Source organism: Bemisia tabaci, chromosome 1, assembly GCF_918797505.1.
Source record: "Bemisia tabaci chromosome 1, PGI_BMITA_v3".
Classification (NCBI taxonomy): Eukaryota; Metazoa; Arthropoda; class Insecta; order Hemiptera; family Aleyrodidae; genus Bemisia; species Bemisia tabaci.
Window position 1 is genome coordinate 865,846 of NC_092793.1, and position 15,461 is coordinate 881,306.

The following is a 15,461-nucleotide window of genomic DNA, read 5'->3' on the forward strand; positions in this document are numbered from 1 at the left end:
CGGAAATGTCAACTAGAAGGCCTACTGACTGAGGAATAACAAACCGCGAAATCTGTAGTTCGGCCGTTTTTGAGGGAATGCGATTTTGCTAACATATCCTATACATTTTTAGTCAATCAAGTGCCAGTATTCGTGCATATTGCCAAAAATTCATATCCTTAAATCCACGACTTTCAGGTTTTTGGGAGGTTAGTCAAGGAGAAATACGAAAAAAAGAGGGTTAACCCGGAACAAATTGCTTAACAAACTTTTCCTATGTAAACGTCTTCAGTAGGTCCTATTGAACAACATACCAAAAGTTTACCACGGTATCCCGAGACACCCCCCCCCCCCCATTTCCTAAATTTCAAAACAGTGGCCATAGAAAGGCCTCTGGGAGTTTGATTTTTTTTTAAAATACGCATACGGTGTCATGTGAGGTGTCAATTCCTATGTAATTTTGGTTGTAGATTTCAGATATGAAGTCCAAAAAATCCCCCGGTCAAAAGGGGGCACCCCAAATCCAAGATGGCAGCCAATTTTGAAAACCAAGAGGGTGAATTTTTGAAATGTTTACTTGACATCCCTTGTAAAATTGAATCAACTTGACGTCAGGCTATGTTTCATAAACTACCCTGAGTCAGACTAATTCAGGCTGATATCAGTCTGACTCAGCAGCCTGATTGTTGAAATTTTTTGTTTGTGGGGACGACATAGATGACATAGGTTAAAAGGCGGAACGTGATTGGTCGGCTATGTTTTATCGCTGCTTTGTTGTGCTCTTGTCAGGTGGAATGGGTAACATACTGTCAGAAGAGGTGCCGTTAGCTTGTCGTGAGTTCAAACCGACATAGCCACGACCAATCACGCTCCGTCTTTTAACGTATGTTATCTATTTCGTCCCGACAAACAAAAAATTTCAACAATGAGGCTGCAGGGTAGTTTATGAAACATAGCCTGACGTTAGCTTGATTCACTTTTATTAGGGATGTCATGTAAACATTTCAAAAATTCACCCTCCTGCCTTTCCAATCTGGCCGCCATCTTTGCATTTGGAGCTATCCTTTTGACTTGAGGGCTTTTCTGGCTTCATTAATGAAATCTACGACCAATATTACACAAGACATGATACCTCTCTTGCCTTATCACGCGAACTTTTTAAAAATCCAACCTCTTGTCTTTCAAAATTGGCTGCCATCTTGGATTTGGGGTACCCCCTTTTGACCAGGGAACTTTTGTGACTTCATATCTGAAATCTATGACCAAAATTACATAGGAATTGACACCTCACATGACACCGTATGTGTATTTTAAAAAAAAATCAAACTCCCAGAGGCCTTTCTATGGCCACCGTTTTGAAATTTAGGCAATGGGGGGGGGGGGGGTGTCTCGGGATACCGTGGTAAACTTTTGGTATGTTGTTCAATAGGACCTACTGAAGACGTTTACATAGGAAAAGTTTGTTAAGCAATTTGTTCCGGGTTAACCCTCTTTTTTTCGTATTTCTCCTTGACTAACCTCCCAAAAACCTGAAAGTCGTGGATTTAAGGATATGAATTTTTGGCAATATGCACGAATACTGGCACTTGATTGACTAAAAATGTATAGGATATGTTAGCAAAATCGCATTCCCTCAAAAACGGCCGAACTACAGATTTCGCGGTTTGTTATTCCTCAGTCAGTAGGCCTTCTAGTTGACATTTCCGCAAAAATATCGCGGGTGGTATGTTGACCGCATTAAAAGTGTTTAAAACGTACCGTGTCCTTTTGGGTCCTGAGTGATCAACGTATGGACGTGTCCACACTCTCCCTGTCTTGGTGCTCTGATGCAGATTGTGAAGTTAGGAGTTAGTCCAGTCAAATTATGGTCATAGATTTCAGATATGAAGTCAAAAAAGTTCCCCGGTCAAAAGGGGGTACCCCAAATCCAAGATGGCGGCCAATTTTGAAAGACAAGAGGTTGGATTTTTAAAAAGTTCGCGTGATAAGGCAAGAGAGGTATCATATCTTGTGTAATATTGGTCGTAGATTTCATTTATGAAGCCAGAAAAGCCCTCAAGTCAAAAGGATAGCTCCAAATGCAAAGATGGCGGCCAGATTGGAAAGGCAGGAGGGTGAATTTTTGAAATGTTTACATGACATCCCTAATAAAAGTGAATCAAGCTAACGTCAGGCTATGTTTCATAAACTACCCTGCAGCCTCATTGTTGAAATTTTTTGTTTGTCGGGACGAAATAGATAACATACGTTAAAAGACGGAGCGTGATTGGTCGGCTATGTCTTATCGCTGCTTGGTCGTGGCTATGTCGGTTTGAACTCACGACAAGCTAACGGCACCTCTTCTGACAGTATGTTGCCCATTCCACCTGACAAGAGCACAACAAAGCAGCGATAAGACATAGCCGACCAATCACGCTCCGCCTTTTAACCTATGTCATCTATGTCGTCCCCACAAACAAAAAATTTCAACAATCAGGCTGCTGAGTCAGACTGATATCAGCCTGAATTAGTCTGACTCAGGGTAGTTTATGAAACATAGCCTGACGTCAAGTTGATTCAATTTTACAAGGGATGTCAAGTAAACATTTTAAAAATTCACCCTCTTGGTTTTCAAAATTGGCTGCCATCTTGGATTTGGGGTGCCCCCTTTTGACCGGGGGATTTTTTGGACTTCATATCTGAAATCTACAACCAAAATTACATAGGAATTGACACCTCACATGACACCGTATGCGTATTTTAAAAAAAAAATCAAACTCCCAGAGGCCTTTCTATGGCCACCGTTTTGAAATTTAGGCAATGGGGGGGGGGGGGTGTCTCGGGATACCGTGGTAAACTTTTGGTATGTTGTTCATTAGGACCTACTGAGCACGTTTACGTAGGAAAAGTTTGTTAAGCAATTTGTTCCGGGTTAACCCTCTTTTTTTCGGATTTCTCCTTGACTAATCTCCCAAAAACCTGAAAGTCGTGGATTTAAGGATATGAATTTTTGGCAATATGCACGAATAGCTATCTACTGGCACTTGATTGACTAAAAATGTAGAGGATATGCATTTACGAGCCACAAAAACAGCCTAATTTGACTTTTTCAGCGCCTTGATCCGAAATTCCCGCCAAAAAAGCGAAAAATCGCATTCTCTCAAAAACGGCCAAACTATAGATTTCGCGGTTTGTTATTCCTCAGTCAGTGGGCCTTCTAGTTAACATTTCCGCAAAAAAATCGCGGGTGGTATGTTGATCGCATTAAAAGTGTTTAAAACGTACCGTGGACAGCCAATCTTTCCGTTCAAACATTGTAAATAATATTTAAAAAAGAAAATATTAAATATCATTAAGGGGAATGAAATTCCAAAATGTCTACCTGGCACACATGATTGGGGTATTTCCTTGACTGTCCATTGCCGTGGGATCAGCACCATAAACAATCAACAATTCACATTGATAAACTTGACCGGCTTTTGATGCAACATGGAGAGGTCGGCTTCCTTTTTCCTATGAAAGACACATGATAAAAGACAGTTAATCTGTGAGAGTTCGAAGGAAAAGTGATAGAAGTTATGTTAAGCAAATAAGGAAGAACCTCTTCAATTGCTGGAATTCTTCAATAATTGAAACTTTCTCTTACTGAAAACTTTCCACAAGTTTCTTGAGGCCTTTCTGTGGTTTGGTGGTTCAGACTAAAAAATACCACATTTTATTCATAAGATTGCCATTTTTTGGGGAAGTTTTTGGGTGGAAAAGTATAATTGACTTGCGATACAAAAACGTCCCATGAATACTTTGTCTATTTAATTGCCCAGACTATAAAAGAATTGTTTTCTTAATAGCATTCAAAAGGCAGCCATTCAGGCTGTAATCTTGGATTGTAGATGACTACGGAAATTATGAGGGTAAAAACTTCAATTTTCTGATTCTCGACATGGAAACAAAAATATCCAGAAATCCTTCACACTTGGATAACTTGCAGCCACAGGGGAAGACCTCCATACTTGAACTATTTGATTCATGTGGGTCAAATGAGGACAAAAGAAAACAAGAACTTTACCTGGTGAAAATAATTTGGATTAGCTCCTTGTGCTAACAGCCTTAAACTTGTCTCCAAATTCATGGTCCGAACACTTGAATGTAGTTGCTGATTTAGATCTTCAATATCATCAGAGCTTCTAAGAACGAACATTAACTGTTGGTATTTAGCACGAATAAAGTCTTCTTTGTTGGGACTAAGAAGGAAAAAATTAAATTGATTAGACAGCAAGAAGCCACAACAAAAGATCCAAAATGGATCCAGACTTATGCTTGACATTTCGACTTAAGTTCTAAAGCTGATCTCGATTTTAATGGTAATATTGTATAATTCAACTGGTAATCCGGGCACAAATGTTTATTTTTAGGATCCCGCGGATCTGTAAGTGACAGCAGTGTGAGAGGTATCTTTATCATTTCGTCTTGATGTCTAGAAAGAAAATATCGATGTTGTCGTTCTCAATTTTCGAAAGGACACCCCTGATCCAAGATGGCGGCGAAAATGAAATATAAAAAATCAACTCTTTTGGCCGACTGAGGCGTCGACTCTTATGTATTTTTGGTCGTAGAATTCAAGTTTACTGTCCAAACATAACTTTGACCAGTTTTGAGATCCAAAATCGAAGACGGCGCGGCGGTCAAAGTCGGGATAAGGGACATTGGCTTTTCAAAGTGCCGAGTGAGGTGTCTAATCATACGTCTTTTGGGTCGTAAGGCCTTGTCTCGACGGCGCAACTTTTGAAGGAAGGAAGTGTCTCAAAAATGTTTCACTTATAAGTGAAACTTTCAAGGTCAGAAACCTGGAATCTCAACAGTTGTTTACCTTCGTGTTTTGAATTGATAAACGCTGGTTACACGTGAAGCGGGAATTTATTACGGGTGTTTTATTTCATTCGGAACGGTTATTATTTAGAAATATTTGTATACATTTCAGTATTAATTTTATATTTTCGTTTGTATCATGTCACTACAGCAGGCAAATAAAATTTTATCGAATATATTTTCTTTTTATCCATATCTGTGTTATGTTATTGTTTTTTGTTTTATACCTGGTCGAAATAACGCAAAATATTCACCTCCCGTTCATAATTATTAGTTCAGTTACCTCAATTGACATCGTTTAACCTAAAAAAATTAATGTTGTTCAAATATTCCCGCCTAAAAGTTCCAGGAACACTTGCTTCTGCGTCGAGACAGGGAACTTCGGTTGGGGCAGCAAACTCGTAACAGTCTACCTGATTCCCTCAACAGTTGCGCCGTCGAGACAAGGCCTAAAACCCGAAAATGAAGTTACATTGACCTTATCGGAGCATGGGGGGGGGGGGGCGCTCCAGGCCCTAAAATGGCGGCAAAAATGTCCGACGCTGAAGGTCAAAAGGTTAGAGTGTAGCTTGCGCTTTCTGAAATTCCATTTGTTCAAACCTGTAGTAGAGTGTACCTTGGTGGCGGGCGGACGAAGTATGAAACATTTTCTACGTGCAGGCGGTCCGGCAGCAACATACCCACCACTAGTCACTGGAAAACAACAGAAAATAGTAGGTGCGTACGTTGCCAGCGAGCGCGCTGCGAGCGCTTCTGTTTCAATTTCTTAGCATTAAGACGAGCCTAGGGTGCGGCTTATTTTCGTCATGTCGGAAAATCGACGAGGTCCGGGTGGCAATCGATGATACCTATGAAAATAATAGGCTATATAAAATTTGAGCCAATTTGAAGCTTTTTCAGCTGATTCTTAAAGGGATCAAAACTAAGGGGCAAAATTACATTGGTTTAATTGGGCGGAAAAACGCCTGATCTGCGCAAATGCGTTTTTTGGATCTAAAATGCGCTTGAATAAAAAAAAACCTGACCAACTCTTAGAGAGGCATCTAGGGGCCTATTTGAAACGAGAAAATCACACTTTTGACCCATGGGTGAGGGTAGGGGGATCACTCGAATGCAAGATATAATATATACACCAATTTCGTTCCAGGCTCGAGAAATAGTATGTGAGGTAACATTGTAAAGGGCCAAGTATAGTTCTCAAGGGCTAAAACAACTATTATACATTATTTCTCATCAAGTTGTGAGATAAATTTGCCTCTTCAACTTTGGAACACTTATTTTGAGTTCGATCAGAAGCGAATTCTTAGCTCCGGGCGCGGCGCCTCCAAACCGGCTACCCCGTGACCCCCCTGTCCCCACTCATGGGTCAAAAGTGTGATTTTCTCGTTTCAAATGGGCCCCTAGATGCCTCTCTAAGAGTTGGTCAGATTTTCTTCATTCAAGCGCATTTTAGATCCAAAAAACGCATTTGCGCAGATCAGGCGTTTTTCCGCCCATTTAAACCAATGTAATTTTGCCCCTTAGTTTTGATCCCTTTGAGCATCAGCTAAAAAAGCTTCAAATTGGCTCAAATTTTATACAGCCTATTATTGTCATAGATATCGTCGATTGCCACCCGGACCTCGTCGATTTTCCGACATGACGAAAATAAGCCGCACCCTAAGACGAGCCTCTAACCTTCCATACTCTCTGATGTCTTGTCATTAAGTCGGGCCTCTAACCTTCCATACTCTCTGTTCGGGGGAAGGATCCTCTGAGTTTACCAGGATCCTACGCGAGGTAGCGCTGCGATCGCCTGGAGCGAATTTTATTTAAAGTTCCGAACCTCTTTTGGTTTTCGATAGGTCGAACCTTTTTTAGAACCACCTTGCGAGGTGGTACCGAAATCACGCACCAACGTTGCAATTCGCTAGTCACCGAATCGGAAGTTCCGAACTCAAATAGAATGGCAACTCGGAGGTTCGGGCACAAAAGTAGGACCGAACCTCTAAATAAAATTCGCTTCGGGTCACAACAGTTAAAACCAAAGACATGAAGACGGAGCGCTAAAAGCAAAAGATGAAGCTTCTTTACAACCACCTCTACTATTGGCTAGAGGATTGGCGGCGAAATTGGGACAAGTTAGAAATTCAAATGTAGGGCGGGAACTGAATAAAATTGCGCAAACTAATTATTCTAGGTTGATTTTTGCCCAAATGCACTTACCCACATTTATTTTTTTAGCTTTAGGTTATTTTTGGTCCGTCATCGACCAATTAATTTCATTTGGGAGTAACGGTCATTTATGACTGTAACGGTCTGTTTGAACCGGCAGGACCACCATAAGCAGAAGAAAAACTAGCTTTAGATCCTTGCTTGTTACCCAGCCAAAATAGGTGAATTATAAATATTAATCGTCCCAAGTTTTTTAGTATATTCGTTTTAGGCATTTAAAACACGTTTAGAAGAAGACATGAGGGAAAAATCAAGAGGATAAATTCAAATCAAAGAGTCGTATGCAAAAACGACATTTTTCGCCCCCCTCCCCCACTAAAACTTATTCAAACTTCGTCTATCAGTTACTAATATTGGAGCGCTCCTTCTCCCAAATTTTCAGACCCCCAAAAAATTTTGGGGGGGCGCTAGGGGGGGTGGAAGTCAAAACCTGTGAACCTCAATATCTTTCGAACGAAACAAGGTATTGAGGCCCGGTTTGGACAAAAAATCGACTAAAATTGCATACTTAAAGATTCTAAAGGTCAAAATCCCAAAATTAAATTTTTAACTTGACTTATGTGCTTTTTTTCAGTTTTTGAGGAAAAACAATTTCTTTTAAACACACTAAATTGAAAGAGCACAATTTTGTATTTGAGCCAAAACCTGTTTTTTAAAGTGCTCGTCTTTTTCCGCATCCAACGAGTGGTCATATAAGCTGGGGAACCGAACGGTTTCGGAATTATGATCGATTGAAGTTTCCGCTCAACGCGCGCCGACCGATTTTCGCGCGCAAAAGTCGGATTTGACTGTTATTAAATCAGATTGAATGTTCAAACTGAGCAAAATGCATTATTAGGGACTCTTGAGGGTCGCTGAGTTCAGATATTACAGATACTTCAAAAATATTCACGTTTTTAAAATTACAGCTCCGTACTGGACAACTGAGCGGCCGGTCGGCGCTCAGTGGGCCACTAAAATAGCGCTACGGAGCTGTAATTTTAAAAACGTGAATTTTTTTGAAGTTGATTTGGACTGTAAACTTGAATTCTACGACCAAAAAGACACACGACTCCTCAGTCGGCCAAAAGGGTTGATTTTTTATATTTCATCCCCACACGGGTCATTTTCGCCGCCATCTTGGATTAGGGGTGTCTTTTCGAAAATTGAGAACGACAACATCGATATTTCATTCTCGTTCGATCCTCCGAGCTGACTAGTGTGTAGTGCGTTTTTTCTCCGCTTCCCTATCTTCTCGGTTCTTGCTAGTTTTTTTTCTTCAGTTTTTCGTTTTTGAGTTTTTTTAGTTCCTATGTCTTCCAGTTAGTTTTCTTTTTTCCTCATTTTTCTAGTCATTTTCCTTGGTTATTTCGGTTTATCCTTTTCTAAGTTTTTTGTTAATCTAACTCCGTCCCATGTGGTAAGTCTTTTCTAACCTCTGTCTCCCGATGACAGCCATTTAATGTCTGATCCTCCAGTAGATCCAGGGGACCCCCCTGGTATTAACTCTCAAATCCAATCTGCTTCTGACTCCACAATCACCGATCCTTTAGTTAATTCTGCCGAAAGTAGAAGAACGATTATTCTTAAGAATATTAAGGATTTACTTTACCCTGATAACTCAACTGGCCCCTTTGTTATCTCCTTATCTTATGATGGTTTAGGTAACAAACATGCTACCCTTATAGGTGAAGCCCTTTATAGATGTAATATTGTTGGTATAATGTCCATCAAAAAGATTAACAAAAATTTAGTCAACATCGAATTCGTGAAACGCGACCATGCTAATAATCTGGTTTCCAATCACAAAACTATTCTCCCCTATGAAAATGCTAGGGTTTTCATTCCCCTAAATTATATTACTCGTAGATTAGTAATCAATGACGTACATACAGACCTCGGCATCGAATCTATAGGCAACTACCTAAAAGATAAATATTCTAATGTTATCTCAGTTCGACGTATCTTCCGAAGAAATGAGAAAGGTGTTTTAGCTCCTACCCCTAAACTTGAACTTCTATGGGAAGGTACTACCCGTCCCGACTTCTTCTACATCTTCTATTCTCGTTGCAAAGCTAGCCCCTACATCTACAACGTTACAACCTGTTCTAACTGTTTAAATTGTGGCCATCGTGCTGAATTTAAGGGTATCTTAACTTGTAAAGGTCTTAATCGATGCCCAAACTGCTCTGACCAACATGCTGCGCATTATATTTGCCCTAATGCAACCAAATGTCTTCATTGCAAAGGTCCCCACAAAACTTTCGACCCTTCCTGTCCTTCCTTCCTTGAACAGAAATCTAATAAAAAAATTATGGCCTTTGAAAACCTTAGCTTCCATGAAGCAACCAAAAAACTTAAGGTGCTGAAAACTGAAAATATCAAACGGACCCAGAATGATAGACTTTTAGCAATCCAGAATAAAATTAAGGCAAAAGAGACCATTTCTATTGATGACATCGATCCCAAGAACTTTCCGGTTCTGAATAATAAATATCTAGTTCTAACCTCAAACACTGACCAAGAACAAACAAGTCCTGATAACTTTCAATATTCTATCGACGACCTTAGAAGACCCTATTCAGAAGTCGTTCTTTCCCCCTCTCCTATGAGAAAAAAAGTTAAGATTTCAGAGGTTAACGATCCTGTAATGCCATCCGATAGATGGCTTAAAAACTATCAAAACCAATCTTCTTCTACTCAAATCCTTAAACCAACGAGTGAACAGAATAAAGGTTTCTGGCCCGTTCCGATTAAAGGAAACCAATCTATTGTCTCTCAATCGCACTTAGTACAACAGCAACTTAAATTGACTCCTCCCCCTGGTAACAAAAATTCTTCATATTCTAACTCATCCACCATACCTACGAAACAAACCCCTTCCCCTAGATCCTCGGTACAACCTCCTAACACTGGACAAAAACAAGCATCCCAACAACAATACAAACCTTCTTCTTCTACAAAATCAATAACCCCAACCAATCTTCAAACTAAAAAGACAAATCCTTCACAATCCACTATCAATACACCTCCTCCCACTCATACCAATACTTCTGAACCTGTCTCTTCACCAATCCTGATGGATATTGGTAGTGAGACTACTCTAACTCCCTGATTTTCCCCCTAAAACCCAGTTCTGTTTTTAATCCTTTTATTCTTTATTCCCCTTTCTTTTTAACCCCCCTACTTTCCCTCTTACCCCTCTTCCACTCTCTCCTTATGTCACCTCCAACTTTATTTACTCTTCCCTCAAACTTTCATATCCTGAACTGGAATATGAGATCTTTGCATTCTAATGAAACTGACCTGAAAATGCTTCTTTCTGACTTGAAACCAGACATAGTTTTGTTATCTGAAACCTGGTTAAATAACTCCTCTCGAGTCAAATTTCCAGGTTACAACATTATAAGAGACGATCGCGACGGTGGTTACGGTGGCCTCTTATCACTAATTAAAATCAAAAATAAATTTCAACGTCTCTCCTTAGACACTACATCACTATTAAACTCAAGAATAGAAACACAAACCTTCAAACTTATATTTGATAATTCATCTGAATTCTTCTTTTTGAATATGTACATCAATCCCACAAGTAAACTTCTACTGAACAACCTTTCGACCTTCTTTGAATCCAATAACCTGGTTGGCAAACCTCTGTTCTGGGCTGGTGACTGTAATTCAGAACACCCCCTGTGGGGCTACCCTTCTAGTGACCCTAGAGGCGAAGTTCTTGTTAACCTTTCCCATCAATTAGATCTTTTCAATATCAACTCACTTAATCCCCAACCAACAAGAAAAACTGCTCCGGGCCGTAGCCTTAGATTCAACGATTTGGCCTTTATTTCTGAACCATTCTGTAGGAACACTTACTGGAAAGCTCTTCAAACAGGTGGTAGTGATCACCTACCATGCTCCTACTTCTTAAATAAAACAATCTCTTCAGATATCACTTCGATACCTTCCACCTCCTCATTTGCTCCTCCTAAACTAGAAAAGTTACCAAAATTGGAAAACTGGAGTTTGTTTAAATCACACCTTAATCAACTTCTCACTTGTTCCTATTACAGTTATGATAATATCATCAAAATAGTGAAAGAAGCCTACGCCAACAGCGTTAGAGATGAGAGATTATTGAAAACTCCTCATTCCCAGTTTGTCCAACTCCCTCCCTCTTCTCCGACAACCACTAATCCTTCTAAACCCAAGAAATATAAAGGAATTCCCTGGTGGAATGAGGAATGTCAAATGTTAAAAAATAAACGTGACTTTCTCCTAAGAGATTACCAGAGTAATTGTTCCTTTTCTACTTTCTTAGAATATAAGAAGACCAACGCTGAATTTAAACTCCTGGTTAAAAGTACAAAAAAGAAAAATTGGAGAGAATTCACAGACAAACTTAATCATTTTACTCCTGCCAAAGAAATTTTTGAAAAAGTTAGGATTCTTAACAGATCACTAACCCCGCATCAAGACATTAATTTTGATTAGATTGATGATCTTCATCTAACCCTTACCCCTGATTCTCAGTTCTCTAAACAATGGAACAACTCTTCATCCTTCTCTAACTCATTTGAAAAAATCTCGAAAGAAGAATTCTTTTTGGCAATTAAGAAACTTAAAAAGAAAAATCCTGGTTTAGATAACACCCTGGTTGAATTCATTTCAGAAGCCCCCACCAAAGCCCAAAATATCCTCCTTGACATTTTTAACAATATCTTAATTACCAAAAAGATCCCCGATTCCTGGAAAAACGTTAAAATTTTCACCAGTCAAAAGAAAGATAAAGACCCTCAATTGGCCTCTTCCTACCGACCGATTGGAATTATTTCAGCATATAGAAAACTTTTTGAGAGAATAATTCTTAACCGTTTAGAGTACTTTCTCGAAAAAAATCACAAACTTTCTCCCTTCCAATACGGATTTAGAAAGGGTAAAAATGTTTATCATAATCACTTTCAAATATCCAGCCATGCCTATAAGGCGATCGGTGAAAAAGCATATATGACAACACTTTTTTTGGATATTAAAAATGCCTACAATAACGTTAACTATAATATCCTTTATAAGAAACTCATTGCAATTGGCATTAACCCTGACCTAGCACGTATTATCTTTAATCTTATTTCAAATAACTTCATTATAGTCTCATATTTCAATAAATCTACGAATCCTCGCCTCCAACCTAAAGGCCTGACCCAAGGTGGTATCCTTAGCCCGTTACTTTACCTTATCTACACCTCTGACTTATTTAGATCCCTCTCTACATCATACATTTCAGAATTTGCTGATGACATATCTATTTATAATATCCATAAGAAACTAGATGTAGCGATGGAGTTACTTAATTCAGACCTTAAGTGTATTGACAATGCACTCTCAGCTCTAGGACTTGACCTTTCTCTCCCTAAAATCCAGGCTATTATTTTTTCTACTAGGAGACTCCCTGAAAACCTATCTTTTAATCTTGATGATTTCTTAATCCCTGTACTTCCCTCGGCCACCTATTTAGGCCTCCTATATACTAGGAAAATGAACTGGCTTCCACATATTAATTCTATTAAACTTAAAATTTCTTGTAAATTAAACATTTTGTCATATCTACATGGTTCTTCTTGGGGTATTAACCAGGACGTTTCTCGAAAACTTTTCATTAGTATGATTCGCCCGATTCTTGATTTCGGCCTCCCAATATACTGTAGAAATTTTAATCTTATTGAAAGAACCAATATACTCCAAAATTCCTGCCTACGTAAAACCTTAAGTGTTCTTAGATCAACCCCTACCAACAATCTAAACGCTGAGTCAGCTATCCCCCCTATCCTTAATAGATTTAACTTCCTAACAGACAAACTTCTAATCAGAGCAATGAGCCTGAATCACAGCCCCAATATTAGGAATATAAAGATGCTTGAGAGATCAATTATGAATAGTAACTATTGGGTCAATAAACAACACCCACTTTTTCTTAACAGATGGTTTCTGAGAAAACCTTTACTTCCCAAAATCTTAAAAAGCGATTTACCGTGCTCGCTTATGAGAGATCCTGTTTTCCAATTTTTCCAACCTAATACCATCTTCCTAGACATTCCTAAAAAAAAACTAGCTGACCACATTTCAATCCAAATGAACTTTAACGAATTAATGAGATTAAAATTTAGGAACTTTACCCAGTATTATACTGACGGCGCCAAGACGGCTGAATACACCACGTCAGCCTTTCTCTCTAATGAATTCTGTAAAGTCTATTCTCTATCGGAATATAATTCTATATTTGAAGCCGAAACGTGGGCTATTCTCCAAGCTGTTGAACATAGTATTAGCCTTAATCTTTCCAATGTTGCAATTTGTACAGACTCTCATAGCGTATTAGTTAACCTGATTAATCAAAAACCGGACCTCCACCTTCTCATTGAAGAAACTAAAGAAATCCTGTTTAGACACCGAGAAAGGACTATTTGGTTGATCTGGATCCCTAGTCACTCAGGGATATTAGGTGACGAAAGAGTTGATCAATTGACTAAATCTATTCATTTACCTCAGTCAGTTGATAATAAAATCTTTTTTAAGCAATTGTTCCCCCTTATCTCCCAACAAAACTTTAATGATTGGAATTCTGATTGGATAGCTTGTACGTGGAAAGGACAAAGACTAAAATCTCTTCTCCCTACCCTCTCTCGTAAACCATGGTTTTACAGACTTGACTGGAAACGTTCCCTTATTACGAATCTAATTAGACTTAGAATTGGTCATGGCCTTTACCCCACTCACTTGTTTAGAATTAACTTAACAACCTCTAATTTGTGTGAATGTGGTTCCATAGGAAACCTAGAACATATCCTTTTCCAATGTGATAAGCTAAAAAATAGAAATATCCTTTTTTCTGAACTCATAAATAAATTTGAAATCTTCCCACCCTATTCAACCCTATATCTTCTTTCGGTCGGTGACCTCAATACCCTTAAATCCATAGCCCTCTTTCTAGATAAAAATGATATCCACCTCTAATCTACCAAATCTTCACTCTTACACTAATAATTTTCTTATACTTTTTTTTTTCACTCCCACCAACCGTCTTACCCTCTATTTTATTCAATCTACCCTTTTTTCCAAACAAATCATTCTCTCTCACACATTCAATTCCTACCGTATGTCCACTTTGTTTGTTTTCCATTACCCAGTCTCTGGTCATAGGAAGTCGCTCTGCCGGGTATCAGAGCGTGAAAATGGTGAAGGGTTCTCACCCTCTCCCTACTCAACTCCTCTTTTTATCAACCCCTCACCTTTTTCCATGTTTCTATTTTTCTCTCTTTTCACACCTCTAAAGTCGGTATCTAATCACCTATAACCTACTCACTACAAGAAAAACACTAGTCTAAAGTTGGCTGCAGGTGCTTAGTCACAAAGCCATTAAACATCAGAAAAAAAAAAAAAAACATCGATATTTACTTTCTAGACATCAAGACGAGAGATTAAGATACCTCCCACACTTCTATCACTTACGGCTCCACCGGATCCTAAAAATGAACATTTGTGCCCGCTACATGACTATTTGCCAGATACAGGCAAAACTTTTGTTCGATTTTGATGTACCCAGTAAATGTAATTTTTAGAGAATTTGAAAATTTATGATGCATTACTTGGTGACTGACAGAATAACTCAATGACCCTGCAGAAAGGCCGCAAAGTATTAACGAAAGACTTCCAATATTGTCAAGACTTTAAATATCCAATACTTTGAGTAAAGAAAGCAAAGCAGCGTAGAAGTGTAACGTGGTTTTAACTTGGCAGGGAGCATAGAACACGGTCCCCTGTTACTTTAACGAGGACAGTGAGAAGAAGACAGTACAAAGTCTGGATATTTTTACAGGCTTTTAGTAATAAATGGCCGACTCCTTTACTTTTTCAATTCGTTGTATTCGTCAATTAGCATTGCATTGCATTGCATATTGGAACACTCAACCAGCATCATTTTGTGCAATAGAAACCCTCAAGAATAGATTAATTCTAAACCAGGTTGTTTTTTTAGAGATAACATTTTTTCAGATATTTAATGGAGGAAAGGAAAAAAAAACCGTGGTTGTAAGATGTCGAGGTTTTGACCTAGCAATACATGAAAAAACTTACTGTAGAGGATCTCTGGGCTGCGGTTTTTTACGACTAGATTTTGGATCGCTTAAAGAATGCTCCCAAAAACTGTTGACACTGCTGTAAGCTAGAGTTGTCACCATCTGCAAAACAAGTGTGTTACCTAGAAAGAATTCCGGCTACAAAGATTCACTGAAAATGCGCTTTTCGCTGAAAATGACATGAGCTCTATGTTGCAGTGTACAGTAGCTACAAATTTGATGTCTGTGGAGATAATTTTGGTTTCAGAATATATGTAGAACTAATATGAAAGGTTATACAAACGACACTAGAAGAACCTTCACAGAAGTGGCTGCTAA

The 15,461-nt window shown here is 38.8% G+C and overlaps 1 protein-coding gene across 4 annotated transcripts in view; it reads right to left on the bottom strand.

Moving 5' to 3' along the window:
* Git (ARF GTPase-activating protein GIT1) overlaps positions 1–15,461 on the bottom strand; it is a 77,512-nt gene that overhangs the window by 41,762 nt on the left and 20,289 nt on the right. For 2 of the 4 annotated variants that reach the window (XM_072298498.1, XM_072298520.1), the window contains exons 3-5: positions 15,142–15,265; positions 4,025–4,199; positions 3,341–3,471 (exon numbers count right to left, since the gene is read on the bottom strand). In XM_072298498.1, the coding sequence (XP_072154599.1) occupies positions 3,341–3,471; positions 4,025–4,199; positions 15,142–15,265 (430 nt within the window). The remainder of the gene's footprint in view (positions 1–3,340; positions 3,472–4,024; positions 4,200–15,141; positions 15,266–15,461) is intronic. The other 2 variants (XM_072298471.1, XM_072298572.1) reach the window with 2 other exon arrangements.